The 16,944-nt window shown below is 40.2% G+C and overlaps 2 protein-coding genes across 4 annotated transcripts in view; one reads left to right on the forward strand and one right to left on the reverse strand.

Moving 5' to 3' along the window:
* Nucleotides 1-4,887: 4,887 nt before the first annotated feature.
* Nucleotides 4,888-12,928, reverse strand: stx2b (syntaxin 2b). 2 transcript variants are annotated; one of them, XM_055919255.1, is made up of 10 exons: nt 12,541-12,928; nt 12,233-12,307; nt 12,018-12,117; nt 10,986-11,060; nt 10,733-10,806; nt 10,334-10,442; nt 9,220-9,293; nt 7,855-7,992; nt 7,652-7,762; nt 4,888-5,704 (listed from the first exon to the last, which is right to left on the reverse strand). In XM_055919255.1, exons 1-10 carry the CDS (start codon nt 12,568-12,570, stop codon nt 5,630-5,632), a joined length of 861 nt encoding a protein of 286 aa, XP_055775230.1. In that variant the 5' UTR covers nt 12,571-12,928; the 3' UTR covers nt 4,888-5,629. The 2 variants fall into 2 exon arrangements, with proteins under 2 accessions (XP_055775230.1, XP_055775228.1); XM_055919253.1 differs by having other exon boundaries at nt 4,888-7,308.
* Nucleotides 12,929-14,274: 1,346 nt separating this feature from the next.
* Nucleotides 14,275-16,944, forward strand: part of LOC129853332 (adhesion G-protein coupled receptor D1-like) — a 74,067-nt gene continuing 71,397 nt past the window's right edge. For both annotated transcript variants that reach the window (XM_055919256.1, XM_055919257.1), the window contains exons 1-3: nt 14,275-14,709; nt 14,795-14,837; nt 16,556-16,672. In XM_055919256.1, coding sequence (XP_055775231.1) covers nt 14,656-14,709; nt 14,795-14,837; nt 16,556-16,672 — 214 coding nt within the window. In that variant the 5' untranslated portion in view covers nt 14,275-14,655. The remainder of the gene's footprint in view (nt 14,710-14,794; nt 14,838-16,555; nt 16,673-16,944) is intronic.

Genomic DNA, 16,944 nt, shown 5'->3' on the forward strand with positions numbered 1-16,944 from the left:
CAATGGACACTTTGCATCAGGCCCTCCTCAACTTTCAAGGATAACCTTATGTATATCATATAGTCATTCAGAGAGTGTTTGTGGGGATGATGTTTCATTAATTCAGTGTATTAATTCTTGAAGAATGTAACTTAGAAATGCCTCATGAGCAACGGTCTTACCCCATCATAACTCTAAATATAAGTGTATTCCACTCCATTATTTCTAAAAACATTAATTGTTCACAAACTGTAAAGCTTCAAAACATGTTTAAAACGATCATTTTGATCTCATGGATGGTTAGTCCTTGCATCCATAATATGTGATGTGAGAGTTCTTGCCTCTATGTATTGAGAGTGGTTTAATTTCCCCTGCCCCATTCCTAAACTGTTTACCAAATTAAGTGGCAGGGATTACACTTTGTAATTTTTTGAATCCCAGATTGCCCCTTTAAAAAGGGGTCAATCTGCAGGACTATTCAATATCCATGACCCAGACTTACTATCTCATCATTTTGACATAGTATCTCATAATTATGACCTGTTTCTGAATATGCATACTACCGTGCTCCACACTCTCATGCTCAGAGTGCATTCTCCGACATTCTCTAGAGTACGTTCTTGTGAGGATGAGAGTGTGGAGAACGCATAAAACATTACATTTGAGAAGCACACGCACTCCTCCTACTGTATTAACTCATGCTTTACCTCCCCGTTCACTGAACCTTCTTCCAGCCAGGACAATGGCAACAATAGACAAAACAAGATAAACACCAAGCAAACGTTTTACTTCAGAATTATCAACTAGCTATATGTAAATTGTAATAATCTAGCTAGCCAGCTAGTTAAACAGTCAAAAATGACCTAAAAGGTAGATGAACATTTTTGTGGGTAGCTAGCCAGTAAGCACTATTGACTGAAATTTATTCCAGCCAGGACAATGGCAATAGAGACGAAACAAGATATTGTTAGTAAAACGTTTACTGTTGACAGGAGAACAAGAGGAGACAATAGGACGAGGTGGATAATTTTATAATAAGGCCGTTTAATCACATGTAAAGATATCTTAGTAAAATCTTGCAGCAAGGCTCTTTCTGTCTGACTCCTATTGAATCGTCCGGGAAAGAGATAGTTTCAAGACTTGTACAGTACTATATAGACAACAAGCCAAGTAGGTAGATCTGCGAGTCTGGCCTTCCGATTGGTCGATCTGGGTCTTGGGTAGTCCTGAACAGGCCCGGTGTCCACGTTCCATTGGTTCCTGAGATAGTTCTTTGTCCTGAGCTCCAACCATGGGTTGGGTGCGTTCTGTGGTTACTATGGGGGAGGGGAACCATGTGTGTCTGTAGTTGGTGTCCCTAATAAGCCCAGCATATGTCCAAGAGAAATGAGGAGTATGTGTATTTTTGTATAAAATATGGCTTATGTTGAAGTGCAGTTATTGCTAGTTTCCAGTCTCTATTACAATTTCTTACAATATACACAAAGCAAGGTTTTACTTCGTTACTATCAGCTAGCTACAGTGCCTTCAGAAATATTGTAACAGAAATATTGTAACGACCCTGTGTTTATAAGCGCGGAAATCTACACTGCCGCACGAGCATTCTTTTGCGGCACAGTCGATAGCGCGCCGGACCTCGGGCTAGAAGATCGAGCGTTCGAGTCCTGCTCCCTGCTGTTTCATTACATTGGTGTCAGAAGTGATCGGACCTTGCATCCACGACAGTGTGTGTGCTTGGTGGGTGAGCGCGTTCCTGTAAGACGTAGAGTCGCAAGCTAGCGCGAAAGGAGGGAGTAGTGTAACAACCCTGGGTTTATAATCGCGAGCATACTTTTGCAGCACAGTCGATAGCGCGCCGGACTTCGGGGTAGAAGGTCGAGAGTTCGAGACCTGCTCCCTGCTGTTTCATTACAGTATCCTCGACTTTTTCCACATTTTTTAAAACGTTATTATAAAATGGATTAAATTGGGGTTATTCCCCGTCAATCTAAACACAATACCCTATAAGGATAAAGCAAAAACGGTTTTTTAGAAATGTTTGCTAATTTATTAAAAATAAAAAACTGAAATATCACATTTACATAAGTATTCAGACCCTTTACTCAGTATTTTGTTGAAGCACCTTTGGCAGCGATTACAGCCTTGAGTCTTCTTGGGTATGACGCTACAAGCTTGGCACACCTGTATTTGGGGAGTTTCTCCCATTCTTCTCTGCAGATCCTCTCAAGCTCGGTCAGGTTGGATGGGGAGCGTTGCTGCACAGCTATTTTCAGGTCTCTCCAGAGATGTTCAATCGGGTTCAAGTCCAATCTGGTTGGGCCACTCAGGGACGTTCAGAGACTTGTCCCGAAGCCACTCCTGCGTTGTCTTGGCTGTGTGCTTAGGGTCGTTGTCCTGTTGGAAGGTGAACTCTGGAGCAGGTTTTCATCAAGGATCTCTCTGTACTTTGCTCTAGGAAGAGTCTTGGTGTTTCCAAATATCTTCCATTTAAGAATGATGGAGGGCACTGTGTTCTTGGGGACCTTCAATGCTGCAGATTTTTTTGTTCCAGATCTGTGCCTCGACACAATTCTGTATCGAAGCTCTACGGAAAATTCCTTCGACCTCGTGGCTTGGTTTTTGCTCTGACATGCACTGTCAACTATGGGACCTTATATAGACAGGTGTGTGCCTTTCCAAATCATGTCCAATCAATTGAATTTACCACAGGTGGACTCCAATCAAGTTGTAGAAACATCTTAAGGATGATCAATGGAAACAGGATGCACCTGAGCTCAATTTCGAGTCTCATAGCAAAGGGGCTGAATACTTATGTAAATAAGGTATTTCTGTTTTTGTAATACATTTTAAAAATGTCTAAAAACCTGTTTTCACTTTGTCATTATGGGATATTGTGTGGGGATTGCTGAGGATTTTTAATTGTTCTTATCCATTTTCGAATAAGTCTGTAACGTAACAATATGTGGGGAAAGTCAAGGGGTCCTAATACTTCCCGAAGGCACTGTACATGTGAATCGTAATAATATAACTAACCAGATAGTTTAAAAAATGACCTAAAACGAATGGGTAACTTTGTGGGTAGCTAGCTACTTATTATCTCATAATTATGACTTACTATCTCAATATTACTCACTATCTCATAATAAGGACTTACAGTGAAATGCCCATTGCATCTGTATCATTTTCAATTCCATTTGGTTTCTTACTGTTTCTGATCTGCTCCTCCTGGCACAATGGACTTCTGCATGATATAACTTTCCCCTTTGGCTCTTGCCATGACATTTTTAATGTTGAGTTTTTCATGCTCGCCCTCTTGAATCCTTGGCAAGAAAGATTTAAAGGTCCAATGCAGCAATCTCCCTCTCTATCTCACACGCACTCAAACACACACGGTTAAAAGCGTTGGGACCGTAACCAAAAGGTTGCTGGTTCTAATCCCCAAGCCAGCAAAGTAGAAAAATCTGCAGTTCTGCCCTTGAGCAAGTCAGTTAACCCCCAACTACTCCCGGGTGCCGATGATGTGGACTTCTACTAAGGCAGCTCCCCCCGCACCTCTCTGATTCAGAGGGGTTGGGTTAAATGCGGAAGACACATTTCAGTTGAATGCATTCAGTTGTGCAGCTGGCTAGGTATCCCCTTTCTAACATGTATTGACTCAGGGGAGTGAATACTTACCTAATCAAGTTATATAGTTTCATTTTTCTTTCATCTTTAAAAAAAGGTTAGATTTTTTTCTTCCACTTTGACATTACAGTGTTTTATGTAAATCGTTGACAATTTTTTTTTTACAATTAAATCAATTTGAATCCCACTTTATAACACAATACAATGTGAAGAAATCTAAGGGGGTGCATCTGATTGCACTGCCTAACCATGTACTCAAACAGAGCACCCAAAACTGAAATTAAACACTAAGAATCTGGATGATAATTCACTTACATATTTATTGTTTATCTACACAATATTCCAGCTGTATCAACTGCAGAAAGATCTGACTCAATGTTGTGCAGAGATGATCTTACAACAAAATGAGCTATGTATCAAAAGCGCCACACTCAGGAGACAAAGATCTCAGGAGTGTGTATTACAAACAATCTGTTCATACAAAGGAACAAATCAGGAACAAATTACCATGTGGTGTTAACCAAATCAAGGACAAGCTTTTGCTGATCCACAAGGAAAATGGGCAGTTGATGATTGGTTTAAACCTAAACATACACTCTCATCAAAGAGAACTACACCCCTGAATCATTTGTCCGCCTAAACCTAACAAAAAGCCAAAGGTCAGTTTGTGCACAACTCAAAATCCTCCCTCTGGCTATAGAGTCAGGTAGATTTAAAAGAGTGCCTGAAGGGGAGAGAATTTGCTAAGATGATTTCATACTGTGTGATCTCGGGGAAATCAAAGACAAAATCCATTTAGTGTAATATTGACCTGTATGACAACCTGGGACGTGTTCTTTTTTTGTAACATTTTGGTGATAACTTACATCCCGTAACCAGAAAACTTCAGTTATCACCAAAATGTTACAAAAAAAGAACACGTCCCAGGTTGTCATACAGGTCAATAAAACAATAAATGGATTTTGTCTTTGAGGCTTGAATTCTGTTTCAGACATGGTGTTTGAGATTGCTCAGTTTGTTCACGATGCCAGGACAGGAGATATCAACTTTTTGTGTAGAGTGGCTAGATGGTAGATATACTGGCCATGATTATTGTAGGCGTATGATATGTATAATTTGTCAAATGTTATTTGGTTCTGTTGTGTCTTGTAAACCCATGTGGGCTGGGCACCAGTAGGTGTATGACACTTAAATAAATCATAGAAATAAATAAAAAATCTAAGTGCAGACCAAAGTAATAGGAGTAGTCAAAACAAGACACAAACATTGCATCCCAACAGTGAAATGGTTTCCAATCAAAGTTTTCATTGGGAGTGTATTAATTAGTACACTTAAGTATTATAGTGTTCGGTTCTCTTAAGGCACATTTAGTCATGATCATCACAAGGAAAAAAACATTACACCTAAGCTGTATGAAATCATCTTGTTCTGGTCGTTACACTAAATTGAACAAAATTACATAAACTGAAGTTGATATTTTAACACAGAGCTAGAAATGAATTGCTTTAAAGTGACTAAATTATGGTGTAGATAAAAATCATTCTGCTCAGTAAAGTTTGAAAGTGACATCTCTCTACTTACCATGTAACGTGTTATTAGCCTTTATGGCAGCAGTAGAGGTGAGTCTTTGTCTGTCTATGTAGTTTGCAATGGTAGTCATTGTTGACATGTAGCCTATGGCAATCCTGTAGAGACTTCATTCTAGTTACTTGCACGGACAGTAAAAAAGGCTACCCTGTATTATTGCAGCAAGAGAGAGTGTTTTCCTAGGAGCCCTAGGACTTCTGTGAAATTGTGTAAGCCAAGGCCACTGACTCAGCCATTATATGGAGTCAAGAGGTGTAATATTGTAATAACATGGTGGATACAGCTGGATCTATTGTCCTCTGAGAAGTGAAATGCCCGTCTTGGTATTAGAGGAGTAGTTGAAAATTGAGCAGGGTATGATGACTGGAACTTGGCCCCAAAGGTGTGAGAAACTGCTGTAGACTCATCTGCTGTTCTGAACAGTGCGGCCTCGTAATGGTCAGTCAAATATTGTTGCTATTATGATGACTATGAGGAGAGCCAGTGCCACACAAATGGCAAGCCAGAACAATTTCTGTGAGAGAGGAAGATACATTTGGTTCACTGTTCATTTAGTACATATCAAACCAAAATGACCAATTTCAACCGACATAATTGCATCTGTGTTCATCTATTTGAATGTAGTTACTATGAACCTAACTTGGCAATTTACCCATTACTGTGATTCTCAAATTCTCTAAATCAAAACTGGCCCGCTATATCAACCACTATCAAGAACAGTACCTCAATGTGTTAACACTATTAGTCCCAAGAGCCCAGCAAAAATCAGCTTTTCATTTATCTGACTTTTATTTATCTGCATGTCCAGCCCTTATATTTAGCCTCACAATGAAGTGTTTTACCATTTACCACTTTTCAGGACAACCAGGGCTACAAGTAAAAAACAAAACAACTTGACATAAACAGTTACATTCATGGGTTTTATTGTCAAATTTATTGACAAATGTCAATAAAAAAAAGGTCTGCCAAAGCAAAACCCCTGATAAAAAATGAAATGTATATGAATGCTGTGTCACGGTCCTGACCTGTTTTCCATTGTTTTTGTATGTGTTTAGTTGGTCAGGGCGTGAGTTGGGGTGGGCATTCTATGTTATGTGTTTCTACGTTTGGTTAAATGTGTTGCCTGATATGGTTCTCAATTAGAGGCAGGTGTTTGACGTTTCCTCTGATTGAGAACCATATTAAGGTAGGCTGTTCTCACTGTTTGTTTGTGGGTGATTGTCTTCCATGTCTGTGTATGTCGCACCACACGGGACTGTTTTGTTGTTGTCGTTCGTGTATGTAGTCTGTTCCTGTTCGTGCGTTCTTTGTGTTATTATGTAAGTTACATGTTCAGGTCTGTCTACGTTGTTTTGTAGTTATTCAAGTGTATTTCGTGTCAGTGTTCGTCTTGTTTAATAAATTAATTTATGTCTTCATACAACGCTGCGTTTTGGTCCGACCCTTACTCCTTCTCCTCATCCGAGGAGGAGGAAGTAGACAGCCGTTACATGCTGTAAGTACAGAAATGGCTTTTTGAGTGGTAAATGAATATCCAACTATTCAGTGACAACTGTGTGGAGTTTGGAGATTGTGACAGCAACTATGTGATCTTATAGTATTATAGACACTATGTCCTTGGATTTCCTGTGATCTTCTATGCAGAAGAACCCCTTACCTTCTAACGACTCTTGTGTAGCTAGTGAGCATCGTAGAGCAGCTTTTCATAGTTTGTATCTCAAACAATTCAGTCTACAGACGTTTTTGTAAAAACACCCAGCCCCGGGCCCCTTCGTGATCCGCCCTTATCTCACAAACACCGCTCTAGCTCAGCCCCCGTTAACCAACAGACGGAGAAGAAATAGACACATGTAATGGTACAACGCAGAAGTCTGTAGCTCAAACACACAATGTTTAAAAAGGGTTAGAAGTCAAAAACCCGCCGGCGTCGGGATGTGAATGGAAGGAATTGCTGTTGAATGTTATGTTGATCATGATAAAATGCACAGTAGTAATTACCCCAGACAGAGAGCAGGACAGGACTCATACAGGGGATTTGGTTAGTCCAACAGACAGGCCAATAATTAGTGCAATGACAGCAAGCAGGATCAATAGAGCAAAGGCAAGGAGGATGAGTTTCTGCCAAGAACAGAAACAAAGTGGTTAGGTTAATAATGCGTGACCCAAAACACACTACAGTGATTTTAGTGAAAACATTAGTCAGGTAACGGACAATGTAAATGACTGCCCATTAGCGAAAGTGAGGCATTTTGACATTCAATTTAGACATTAGATATGGCATTTAAACATTCTGTCTGGCATTTAGAATGGTATCAGTATATGATACTGAAATAATATTATTCTTACGACCAAAACATTCAGAGCTGTTGCAGTAGTTAAAAGAGTCGAACTTGAGCAGTATTATCCAGTATTATTAGCAGATGCACCATGTGACCTTTCATTTGGGGAAGAGGAGACTTACCCTCCGGGATTTTTTCTGGTATCTCACAGCTTTTTTGGTCTCCTCTTTGGCACGGCCTATGTATTCAGCTGCATTGGAGACGTTGTTCTCTATGTTGTTGATCATATCCCCCTTTTAAACAGCACCACGTGAGTTCCATATAGTTTGACTAAAAACAGAACTAATAATATTCAAGACAGCATTACAGTACTGCACTACAGTACCTGATTCTCCACCAGCATGGCCATGTCCATAAACATGGCATGGAGCTCCTTGATGCTGGACTCCAGTCGGATGATATCCTGGTGCCGTGACACAATCTCATTCAAGGCCTGCCGCGTGATCTGAGAGTCAGAGATGATCTGAGAGAGGAAGTGGACGACAGGAAGACAGCCAGTAAGACTGTCTATTTAATTCAAATACATACAGTACCAGTCAAAAGTTTGGACACACCTACTCATTCAAGGGTTTTTCTTTATTTTTACTATTTTCTACATTGTAGAATAATAATCAAAACTATGAAATAACATATGGAATCATGTAGTCACCAAAAAAGTGTTAAACAAATCAAAATATATTTTATATTTGAGATTCTTCAAAGTAGCCACCCTTTGCCTTGATTCGCAACAAAGCCTCCTTCATTCATGCTGCCAAACATACCCCCGTAAAACTGACTATCCTACTGATCCTTGACTTCAGCGATGTCATTTACAAAATAGCCCCCAACACTCTACTGAGCAAACTGGATGTAGTCTATCACAGTGCCATCCGTTTTGTCACCAAAGCCCCATATACTACCCACCCCTGCGACCTGTATGCTCTCGTTGGCTGGCCCTCACTACATATTCGTCGCCAAACTCACTGGCTCCAGGTCATCTATAAGTCTTTGCTAGGTAAAGCCCCGCCTTATCTCAGCTCACTGGTCACCATAGCAACACCCACCCGTAGCACGCGCTTCAGCAGGTATATTTCACTGGTCATCCCCAAAGCCAATTCCTCCTTTGGTCGTCTTTCCTTCCAGTTATCTGCTGCCAATGACTGGAACGAATTTCAAAAATCACTGAAGCTGGAGTCTTATATCTCCCTCTCTAACTTTAACCATCAGCTGTCAGAGCAGCTTACCGATCACTGTACCTGCACACAGCCAATCTGTAAATAGCACACCCAACTACCTCATCCCCATATTATTACTTACCCTCTTGCTCTTTTGCACCCCAGTATCTCTACTTGCACATCATCATCTGCACATCTATCACTCCAGTGTTAATGCTAAATTGTAATTATTTCGCCTCTATGACCAATTCATTGCCTTATCTCTCTACTCTTTTACATTTGCACACACTGTACATATATATATATTTTTAAATATATTGTGTTATTGACTGTACGTTTGTTTATGTGTAACTCTGTGTTGTTGTTTTTGTCGCACTGCTTTGCTTTATCTTGGCCAGGTCGCAGTTGTAAATGAGAACTTGTTCTCAACTGGCCTACCTGGTTAAATAAAAGTGAAATAAAATCAAATTAAAATGACAGCTTTGCACGCTCTTGGCATTCTCTCAACCAGCTTCACTATTATTATGATAACTTACATCAGATGTGAAAATGGATGGGTTGCCACTCTCCAGCATGTCCTCCAGTTCCTCATTGCTAGTCACTCTCCCAGCTAGAACCAGGAAAGAAAATACTTTTACCAAACAGGTGCTAAAACAAATAAATGTGTTCTCTCTCCTCCACTCCGTGGGGAGAATAGTCTCTGTAGTCACAACCACAGTGTTATGATCTAGGCTATTCCTTAGAGAGACTCAACTCTCACTGCCTAACATTATCAAACCCAATGTAACTTACAAACCTGGGATCATGTACATAAGCCCCTCCACCCCAGTGAATGTATATAACCTATGATTACCCATGGTTAGAGCGTTGAACTAGTAACCGAAAGGTTGCAAGATTGAATCCCCGAGCTGTTGTTCTGCCTCTGAACAAGGCAGTTAACCCACTGTCCCTAGGCTGTCATTGAAAATAAGGATTTGTTCTTAACTGACTTGCCTAGTTAAATAAGGTAAAATAAAAATAACTATACAGAACAGCCATGAGCCCACAACTGGTCATGTGACCAGCTCTTATAAAGACAGTTGTAAAGGAGTGTCGCAGGCTTCTGAGCCCTCTGTTTCCTTGGCAACACTAACACAGGTAGGCACAGAGAGGTGTATGTGTCCTGTGTAAGACTCTTCTCTTTCTTCTGGAGTGTGCTGTAGTAGAGAGCCTCATTAAGACTATCCTAAGGGACTGGAGAGGCTACGGCTATTTCTGTCATCATCAATTATTCTCATTCTAAACAAATACTCTATACGAACAATATATGGGTGTCTGCCATATGGTTTTGTTATAGCAAGTCTCTTTGGTATCTCAAGCCAAACACTTGACTGTCTTCCCGTATTTTCCGTAGCCGTAGTCTAATAGGTCTACTGGCCACATTGTCCATGCCATGACAATAGATAATAACATACAGTGCCAGGTCAAGAAGCCGGAAAACAACCTGACTTATCCACAATGAAAATAGGCAATAATGAGGATATTTTTGGGGGGTAATTGTGAGCAGTGTAGCCTATGTGTTATCATGGTGGGAGAGAAAAGCTCCTAGGTGTGGTCGGACTCCTTTCCATTTTCCTGTCTGCTCTGCTGCTGGCCCAGTTTGTCACTCACTTATCTCCAGCTGTCTCTGGATCCTTCCTTTGCTTCTCTCCCTAAACGACACTTGAGTCTTGTTGTACTGACTCATGACTTCCACAAACTTCCTGGAGAGCACCGTGTGCTGTGGGGTTAGAGAAAACATAAGCTGAGGAGAGATGAATGAGAGTTCCAACCACTGGAAAAGTCAAGTGGATAAAGACTCAGTAAACTTTTGAAAGGTTAAGATGTCAAACAGCTGCATCAAAACATAGCAGCAAACATCACAACAAAACATGGTCAACTTTGTATACAGGCTTCTAAGTTAGACTCCGAGTATCTCTTGTCAAGCTCTGTTCTTAACCACAACCTGTAAGAACATGTCAGCAGTCGCAAACATGTGAGGAATGAGTCCCAGGAAGGCTGTTTCCTGACCTGGGTTTTCTGAATGCGGAAATCAACTGAGGCCCTGTTAGAAACATCATCCTTGGGCAGGCTCTGCTCCATAGCTATAGAGAACAGAAAGAACAGTGATTACAGTAGCTATAACATCACCTCCGATAAATTCCCCACATCTACCTCTCTACATCTAGCAGTATTTGGGATGAGGCATTTAATCCAGTCATACCAATGACAAAATGACAACAACATTTTTTTAATGTAATGTACGTCGTGGTGTTAAACTTACATTTAAGCTTAACTCGCACAGAGTTGGCATCACTTTTGATCTCATTGGTCAACCGGTCAAGTTCATCTTTCATCTCTTCAGGAAATAACAGTGACAAAAAATAAATGTATTATTGCCAATTTCCCCAACACTTGGACAAATATTAGCATTAATCATATCACTTGGCAACTCTTCTATAACAATAAACTATTCTTCATATTTATTCAGGTAAGAAACCCTACACCTACCTTTGTCCGTAGTAACCATTAGACACCTTATCACTGGATTTGTGGGCCAACAAGTATTTGCACCAAACTCTTGGGCCATTCCCAGTTAGTATTATTTTATAGCAGATGGTTGATACTGTGTTACTCTGCTGGTAATACTTGATGCTGCTCTGTGGCATTATAGAGTCAACTGAGGGCCTTTGTCCATGCAGGTCTTGATTAGCTCCTTGTGCCTATTCAGTCTCCACAGTGGATCAACTCTGAACAAGCACAGCTGCAGCAACACAGCGTCAGTGTAAGAAGCATACCCACATGCACTCGCGCGCACACACACACACTCTCTTTTCACGCTTCCAAATTCTATTTTGTATAAAACCGGTTGTTCGGCATAGGCGCTGAAGTTAAGGCGGTCACTGTACGCCACATACATACAGGCTACCTACCAATGCATAACCTCCCAGCGGTAGACGACCTATCCCCCAGTAAAAGGACCATTCTAGAAGGTTTAGTCAGAGCCCACCACAGGGCCATGACATCGTTTCCTACACAGGTTTCCGGACACCCAGCCATCTATTTGTATTGTGTTGTGTGTTGTTTGTGACGCTGGACAATGATGTTAGAGGAAGTAAGAGCTTTTGTTATATTATTGTTATTACAACTTCAGAAGTCACAACGCAAATACCAAGCCTATATTTAGTCATGCAAAAGTTTTGAATTCAAGACTTGAAATTGCATATTTTTGTAGCGGAGGTATAGTCACCAGTATGGCTAATGTTATTGCACTATCTTTATGAGCGAGGGTTCTGATTGATGGGCATCAACTTACTCTCATCTGTATTGGGTGCAGACAGGATCATGCTGTGGTTCTTCCTCACCTCCTCCACTTCAGAAGATATCTTATCAATGAGCCCCCTAACCTCTTCCACCTGAGTCACGCACATACAGTATTTTCAATATTATTTCAATACGCAGACACTTACAGTACTTTACAGTAACCATCTGGCGTATCTGAAAACAAACAGTAGTGACTGAACCACGTACCCTTCTGAAAAACCCTTCCATAAATCCATCACTGTCAACTGTGACTCTGACATCCTCCTCTGCTTGTGTCCTGCTCTGTCAAGACAAACAGACAGTCATTTATTAGAGAGTAAAATCTGAGGCTCAAGTACTGCGTGAATAACAGGCCTACATTTAACATATTATTATCATGACAACAAAATGCTATAGACCAGAGCTGCATTCCTTAGGTCCTAGGAAATAGCTACTAAAGAATAGAATAATCTATTCAGCCTGCAGCCATGGATTTATGACTGGTGAGATCAGTAACATCATAGTAGGCTACTTACTTCGGTTAATTCACCCAACCGGTCCTTCATCACGTTTGATGCGTTTTTGACTGGCTAATAATAAATTAAACAACCACTTCTCAACTCCATTGCAACTAGCTCGAGTAGCTAAATTAGCTCTACAAGTGTCTAGCTAACTTTTTCTAGCTAGTAGCTACGTTAACTAGATAACTGTTATACTGAGTTTTTGACAATCAACATCAATTTCTATAGTCATGCAATAGGTGTGAGATGTTTTCTCTTTCAATCATTAATATTAGCTAGGAAAGCGTTGTCCAACTCCTTAAAATGTGGTATCAACCAAAATGCACCGTTAGTCTGCTAGCTATCTGGTTGTGGCAGACAACATACTTCACATCACCTTCTAACGTTACGTCTATCTACGAGCTTGTTGGGGAATGGGATACGCCTCTCGGCTCTCCTCGGCGGGAGCACTACTCCTGTGACCGCAGTTGTTGTTCAGGATATTAACCACACAACGGCGCTGTTGACCATACAGCCTTCCGTGCGCTTGAGTGGCTGCATAATCTCCTCTCTCGTGTCCTTTCCCCCCATGATTCACGTGGAAGCAGGTCATTCCAAAATCTCTAGGCTTCCAATTTCCACAGAACAGTTTATTTTCAGGCTAGGTTTCTAGGTTTTAGTACTAGTAATTCAATGTATATGGCCAGCCCATTAGTTTACAGTAGCCGGCCTACAGATGAAGAACATGAAACAGGAGTGGAAGTCACGTTGAGAATGAGATGTAAGGAAGCAGACTGCAGCCATGTGTTTTAGTTCAGGTATGTCGGCCTATGAGTAGGTAGGCGCCTATTCCTGAGTAGCCTATATCGACTTTCAATTAACTAAATCAAATTTAGGCATATCTAACGAATTCAATCGGGCTTCATATCCGCTTACATCAGTGCACCTTAATATGTGACTTTTATATCCCCTTCATAAAGTTGACTGTCCAAATAAAAAGGCTCAAATGTAAATCTCTCTTTTGGCAAAACAGTCAGAAATCAGCATCCACCGCCCTCCATCAGCATCAATGCTCCGTTTTGTTCTGACACGTCAAAACTAAAGGACACACCAACATTGTCATTTTGAAGATTTCATATATTTTTGTTTAAAAAAAGTATTTTTTTATTGCAATATACACTGAATGCACGAAACATTATGAACACCTGCTCTTTCCATGACACAGACTGACCAGGTGAAAGCTTTGATCCCTTATTGATGTCACTTGCTAAATCCACTTCGATCAGTGTAGATGAAGGGGAGACACGTTAAAGAAGGATTTTTAAGCCTTGAGATATTTGCGACATGGATTGTGTATGTGTGCCATTCAGAGAGTGAAGATGGAAGTGCCTTTGAGCGGGGTGTGGTACTAAGTTCCAGGCGCACCGGTTTGTGTCAAGAACTGCAACGCTGCTGATTTTTTCACTCTCAACAATTTCCCGTGTGTATCAAGAATGGTCGGCCACCCAAAGGACATCCAGCCAATTTGACACAACCGTGGGAAGCATTGGAGTCAACATGGGCCAGTGTCCCTGTGGAACGCTTTCGACACTTTTTAGAGTCCATGCCCGACGAATTGAGCCTGTTCTGAGGGCAAAAGGGGTCATAATCACCAAATACGCACTTGATATACGTTATTTACGCAGGCCCCACCTTGAGTTCCGATGCTCCAAAAATGACATCACGTTTTGTATTACCACGTCCAATCGAACAGCCCGGAGAATTCCTCCACTCAGTGCAATCCTAGGACAGACAGACAGAGCAGACCACATCAAGCAAGAAAGAGCAAAATCCGTCGCTGAAATCGTTCAATATTTCTTATTCTGTATTGAGAGACGAGGATTACCAATTTTGGGGAATGTTCTGAATGGATACGCACATTTGCAGTATATTATGATGTGCCAGTTGCACTGCTACATTTTAATGCAGTTTTACAAAATGTCAGGGAATTAAGTTTTGGGTGACAATTTTTTTAATTGGAGACATGGACTAATACGCAGAGAATAATGATTTTTTTCAGTGTCTTGGAGTGAACGTGCATTTGGGGATTTAAACTAAATTAACCAGTATTTTTGTAGTAATCAATTTGTAGTTTTAATCAAGTGCCAAGTCATGGAACTATTATTCGAAATTCTGTTTGTACCTGCTTTTGTCACTTTGATTCAGGTAATTTCAGCAGTTATTTTTATATGACCTTCACCATTAGGCTACTGCAACGTTGCAATGTTGAGATTATTTGATTTCTTTACAGGTTAATGGCGAAGTAGTACAGCCAAAGTCATCCAAGCATCCAGGTAAATCTAATTATACTTCATTTTGAATATGGATTCCTTTTCCTTGAATTCTTGAGATTTTCTATGTTGTGTCTGAAATTAGCTTACTGTTTATAATGAATATTATTGGTCAATTATGGAGAAAAATATATATACAGTACCAGTCAAAAGTTTGGACACACCTACTCATTACAGGGGTTTTTCTTTATTTTGACTATTTTCTACATTGTAGAATAATAGTGAAGACATCAAAACGATGAAATAACACATATGGAATCATGTAGGAACCCAAAAAGTTTTAAACAAATCAAAATAGATTTTAGATTCTTCAAATCGCAAACCAGATGTGATGGTGTATCGCTGCAGAATACTGTGGTAGCCATGCAGGTTAAGTGTGCCTTGAATTCTAAATAAATCACAGACAGTGTCACCAGCAATGCACCCCCACACCTCCTCCTCCATGCTTCATCGTGGGAACCACACATGCGGAGATCATCCGTTCACCTCCTTTGCGTCTTACAAAGACACGGCGGTTGGAACAAAATATCTAAAATTTAGACTCATCAGACCAAAAGACAGATTTCCACCAGTCTAATGTCCTTTGCTAGTGTTTCTTAGCCCAATCAAGTCTCTTATTATTATTGGTGTCCTTAAGTAGTGATTTCTTTGCAGCAATTCAACCGTGAAGGGCTGGCTTCACGCAGTCTCCTCTGAACAGTTGATGTTGAGATGTGTCTGTTACTAGAACTCTGTGAGGTGCAGTTAACTCTAATGAACTTATCCTCTGCAGCAGAGGTAACTCTGGGTTTTCCTTTCCTGTGGTGATCCTCATGAGACCCAGTTTTATCATAGTGCTTGATGGTTTTTGCGATTGCACTTGAAGAAACTTTAAAAGTTCTTGAAATGTTCCGTATTGACTGAGCTTCATGTCTTAAAATAATGATGGACTGTCATTTCTCTTTCCTTATTTGAGCTGATCTTGCCATAATGTGGACTTGGTCTTTTATCAAATAGGGCTATCTCCTTATACCACCCCTACCTTAAATGCGGAGACACATTTCAGTTGAAGGCATTCAGTTGTACAACTGACTAGATATCCCCCTTTCCCCTTTCCTTGTCACAACACAACTGATTGGCTCAAACGCATTAAGAAAGAAAGAAATTCCACAAATTAACTTTTAACAAGGAACACCTGTTAATTGAAATGAATTACAGGTGACTACCTCATGAAGCTGGTTGAGAGAATGTCAAGAGTGTACAAAGCTGTCATCAAGGTAAAGGGTGGCTACTTTGAAGATCTCAAATATAAAATGTATTTTGATATGTTTAACACTCTTTTGGTTAATACACGATTCCATATGTGTTATTTCATATTTTTGATGTCTTCACTATTATTCTAAAATGCAGAAAAGAGTAAAAAATAAAGAAAAACCCTGAATGAGTAGGTGTGTCCAAACTTTTGACTGGTACTGTATAATGGGATGATGAATTATAGTTTGTGACTGACCATAAGTGTAATACTCAGTAATGGTGTTTTATTAAGCAATGTAAACAGTGTTTATTGAATGAGATACCCAAACATCAACAAATTAGCTGTATTGTTTAGAATTGTCAATAATTGTAATCCTAAAATACACACGGAGGAATGCCAGGAAAATAACCCATTGAAATAGCATGATTGAGTGTGATTAGAGAAAGGTCCCATCCGGAGCTTTGTTTACACATAACTTTCTGTCCAGGCCTCCAGGTGTTAGGCACAGCCTCACACTATTGGCCACTGGATAAGGTGGACGGGATCCATGGATTGTGGGACCAGATTGGAAACAGACCAGGTCATGTTAATGGAAGTAATATAAGTATGTGCATTGACCTATATTCTTAGGAATAGAATACCCAGTCTTTTCCATTCTCTGTCCGCATGGTCTATAGCTCAATTCACCTTTTGTCTGTCTTACACAAAAATTTGCTATAATAACTTTCAAAGTAGAGAGTCAAAATGAAATGTCTAAAGGCTACTTGCTAATGTACATCAAAGCACTGTGTTTCAATAAACAAAATGGGATAAGAAGTTATCCTTCATCCCCTGGTACATTTTAATGCTAAGACTATTGTTTGCAAAACTGATTTC

The sequence above is a fragment of the Salvelinus fontinalis genome, chromosome 4 (genome assembly GCF_029448725.1).
Source record: "Salvelinus fontinalis isolate EN_2023a chromosome 4, ASM2944872v1, whole genome shotgun sequence".
Taxonomy (NCBI): Eukaryota; Metazoa; Chordata; class Actinopteri; order Salmoniformes; family Salmonidae; genus Salvelinus; species Salvelinus fontinalis.

Bases quoted from the DNA above. Each gene is read 5' to 3' on its own strand.
- stx2b (XM_055919253.1), bottom strand. From the start codon at position 12,570: ATGAAGGACCGGTTGGGTGAATTAACCGAA. The intron at 12,118-12,232 runs GTACGTGGTTCA...TGCGTGACTCAG, and splicing joins TGGAAGGGTTTTTCAGAAGG to GTGGAAGAGGTTAGGGGGCT. The intron at 10,807-10,985 runs GTAAGTTTAACA...TGTTCTCTATAG, and splicing joins TGTGCGAGTTAAGCTTAAAT to CTATGGAGCAGAGCCTGCCC.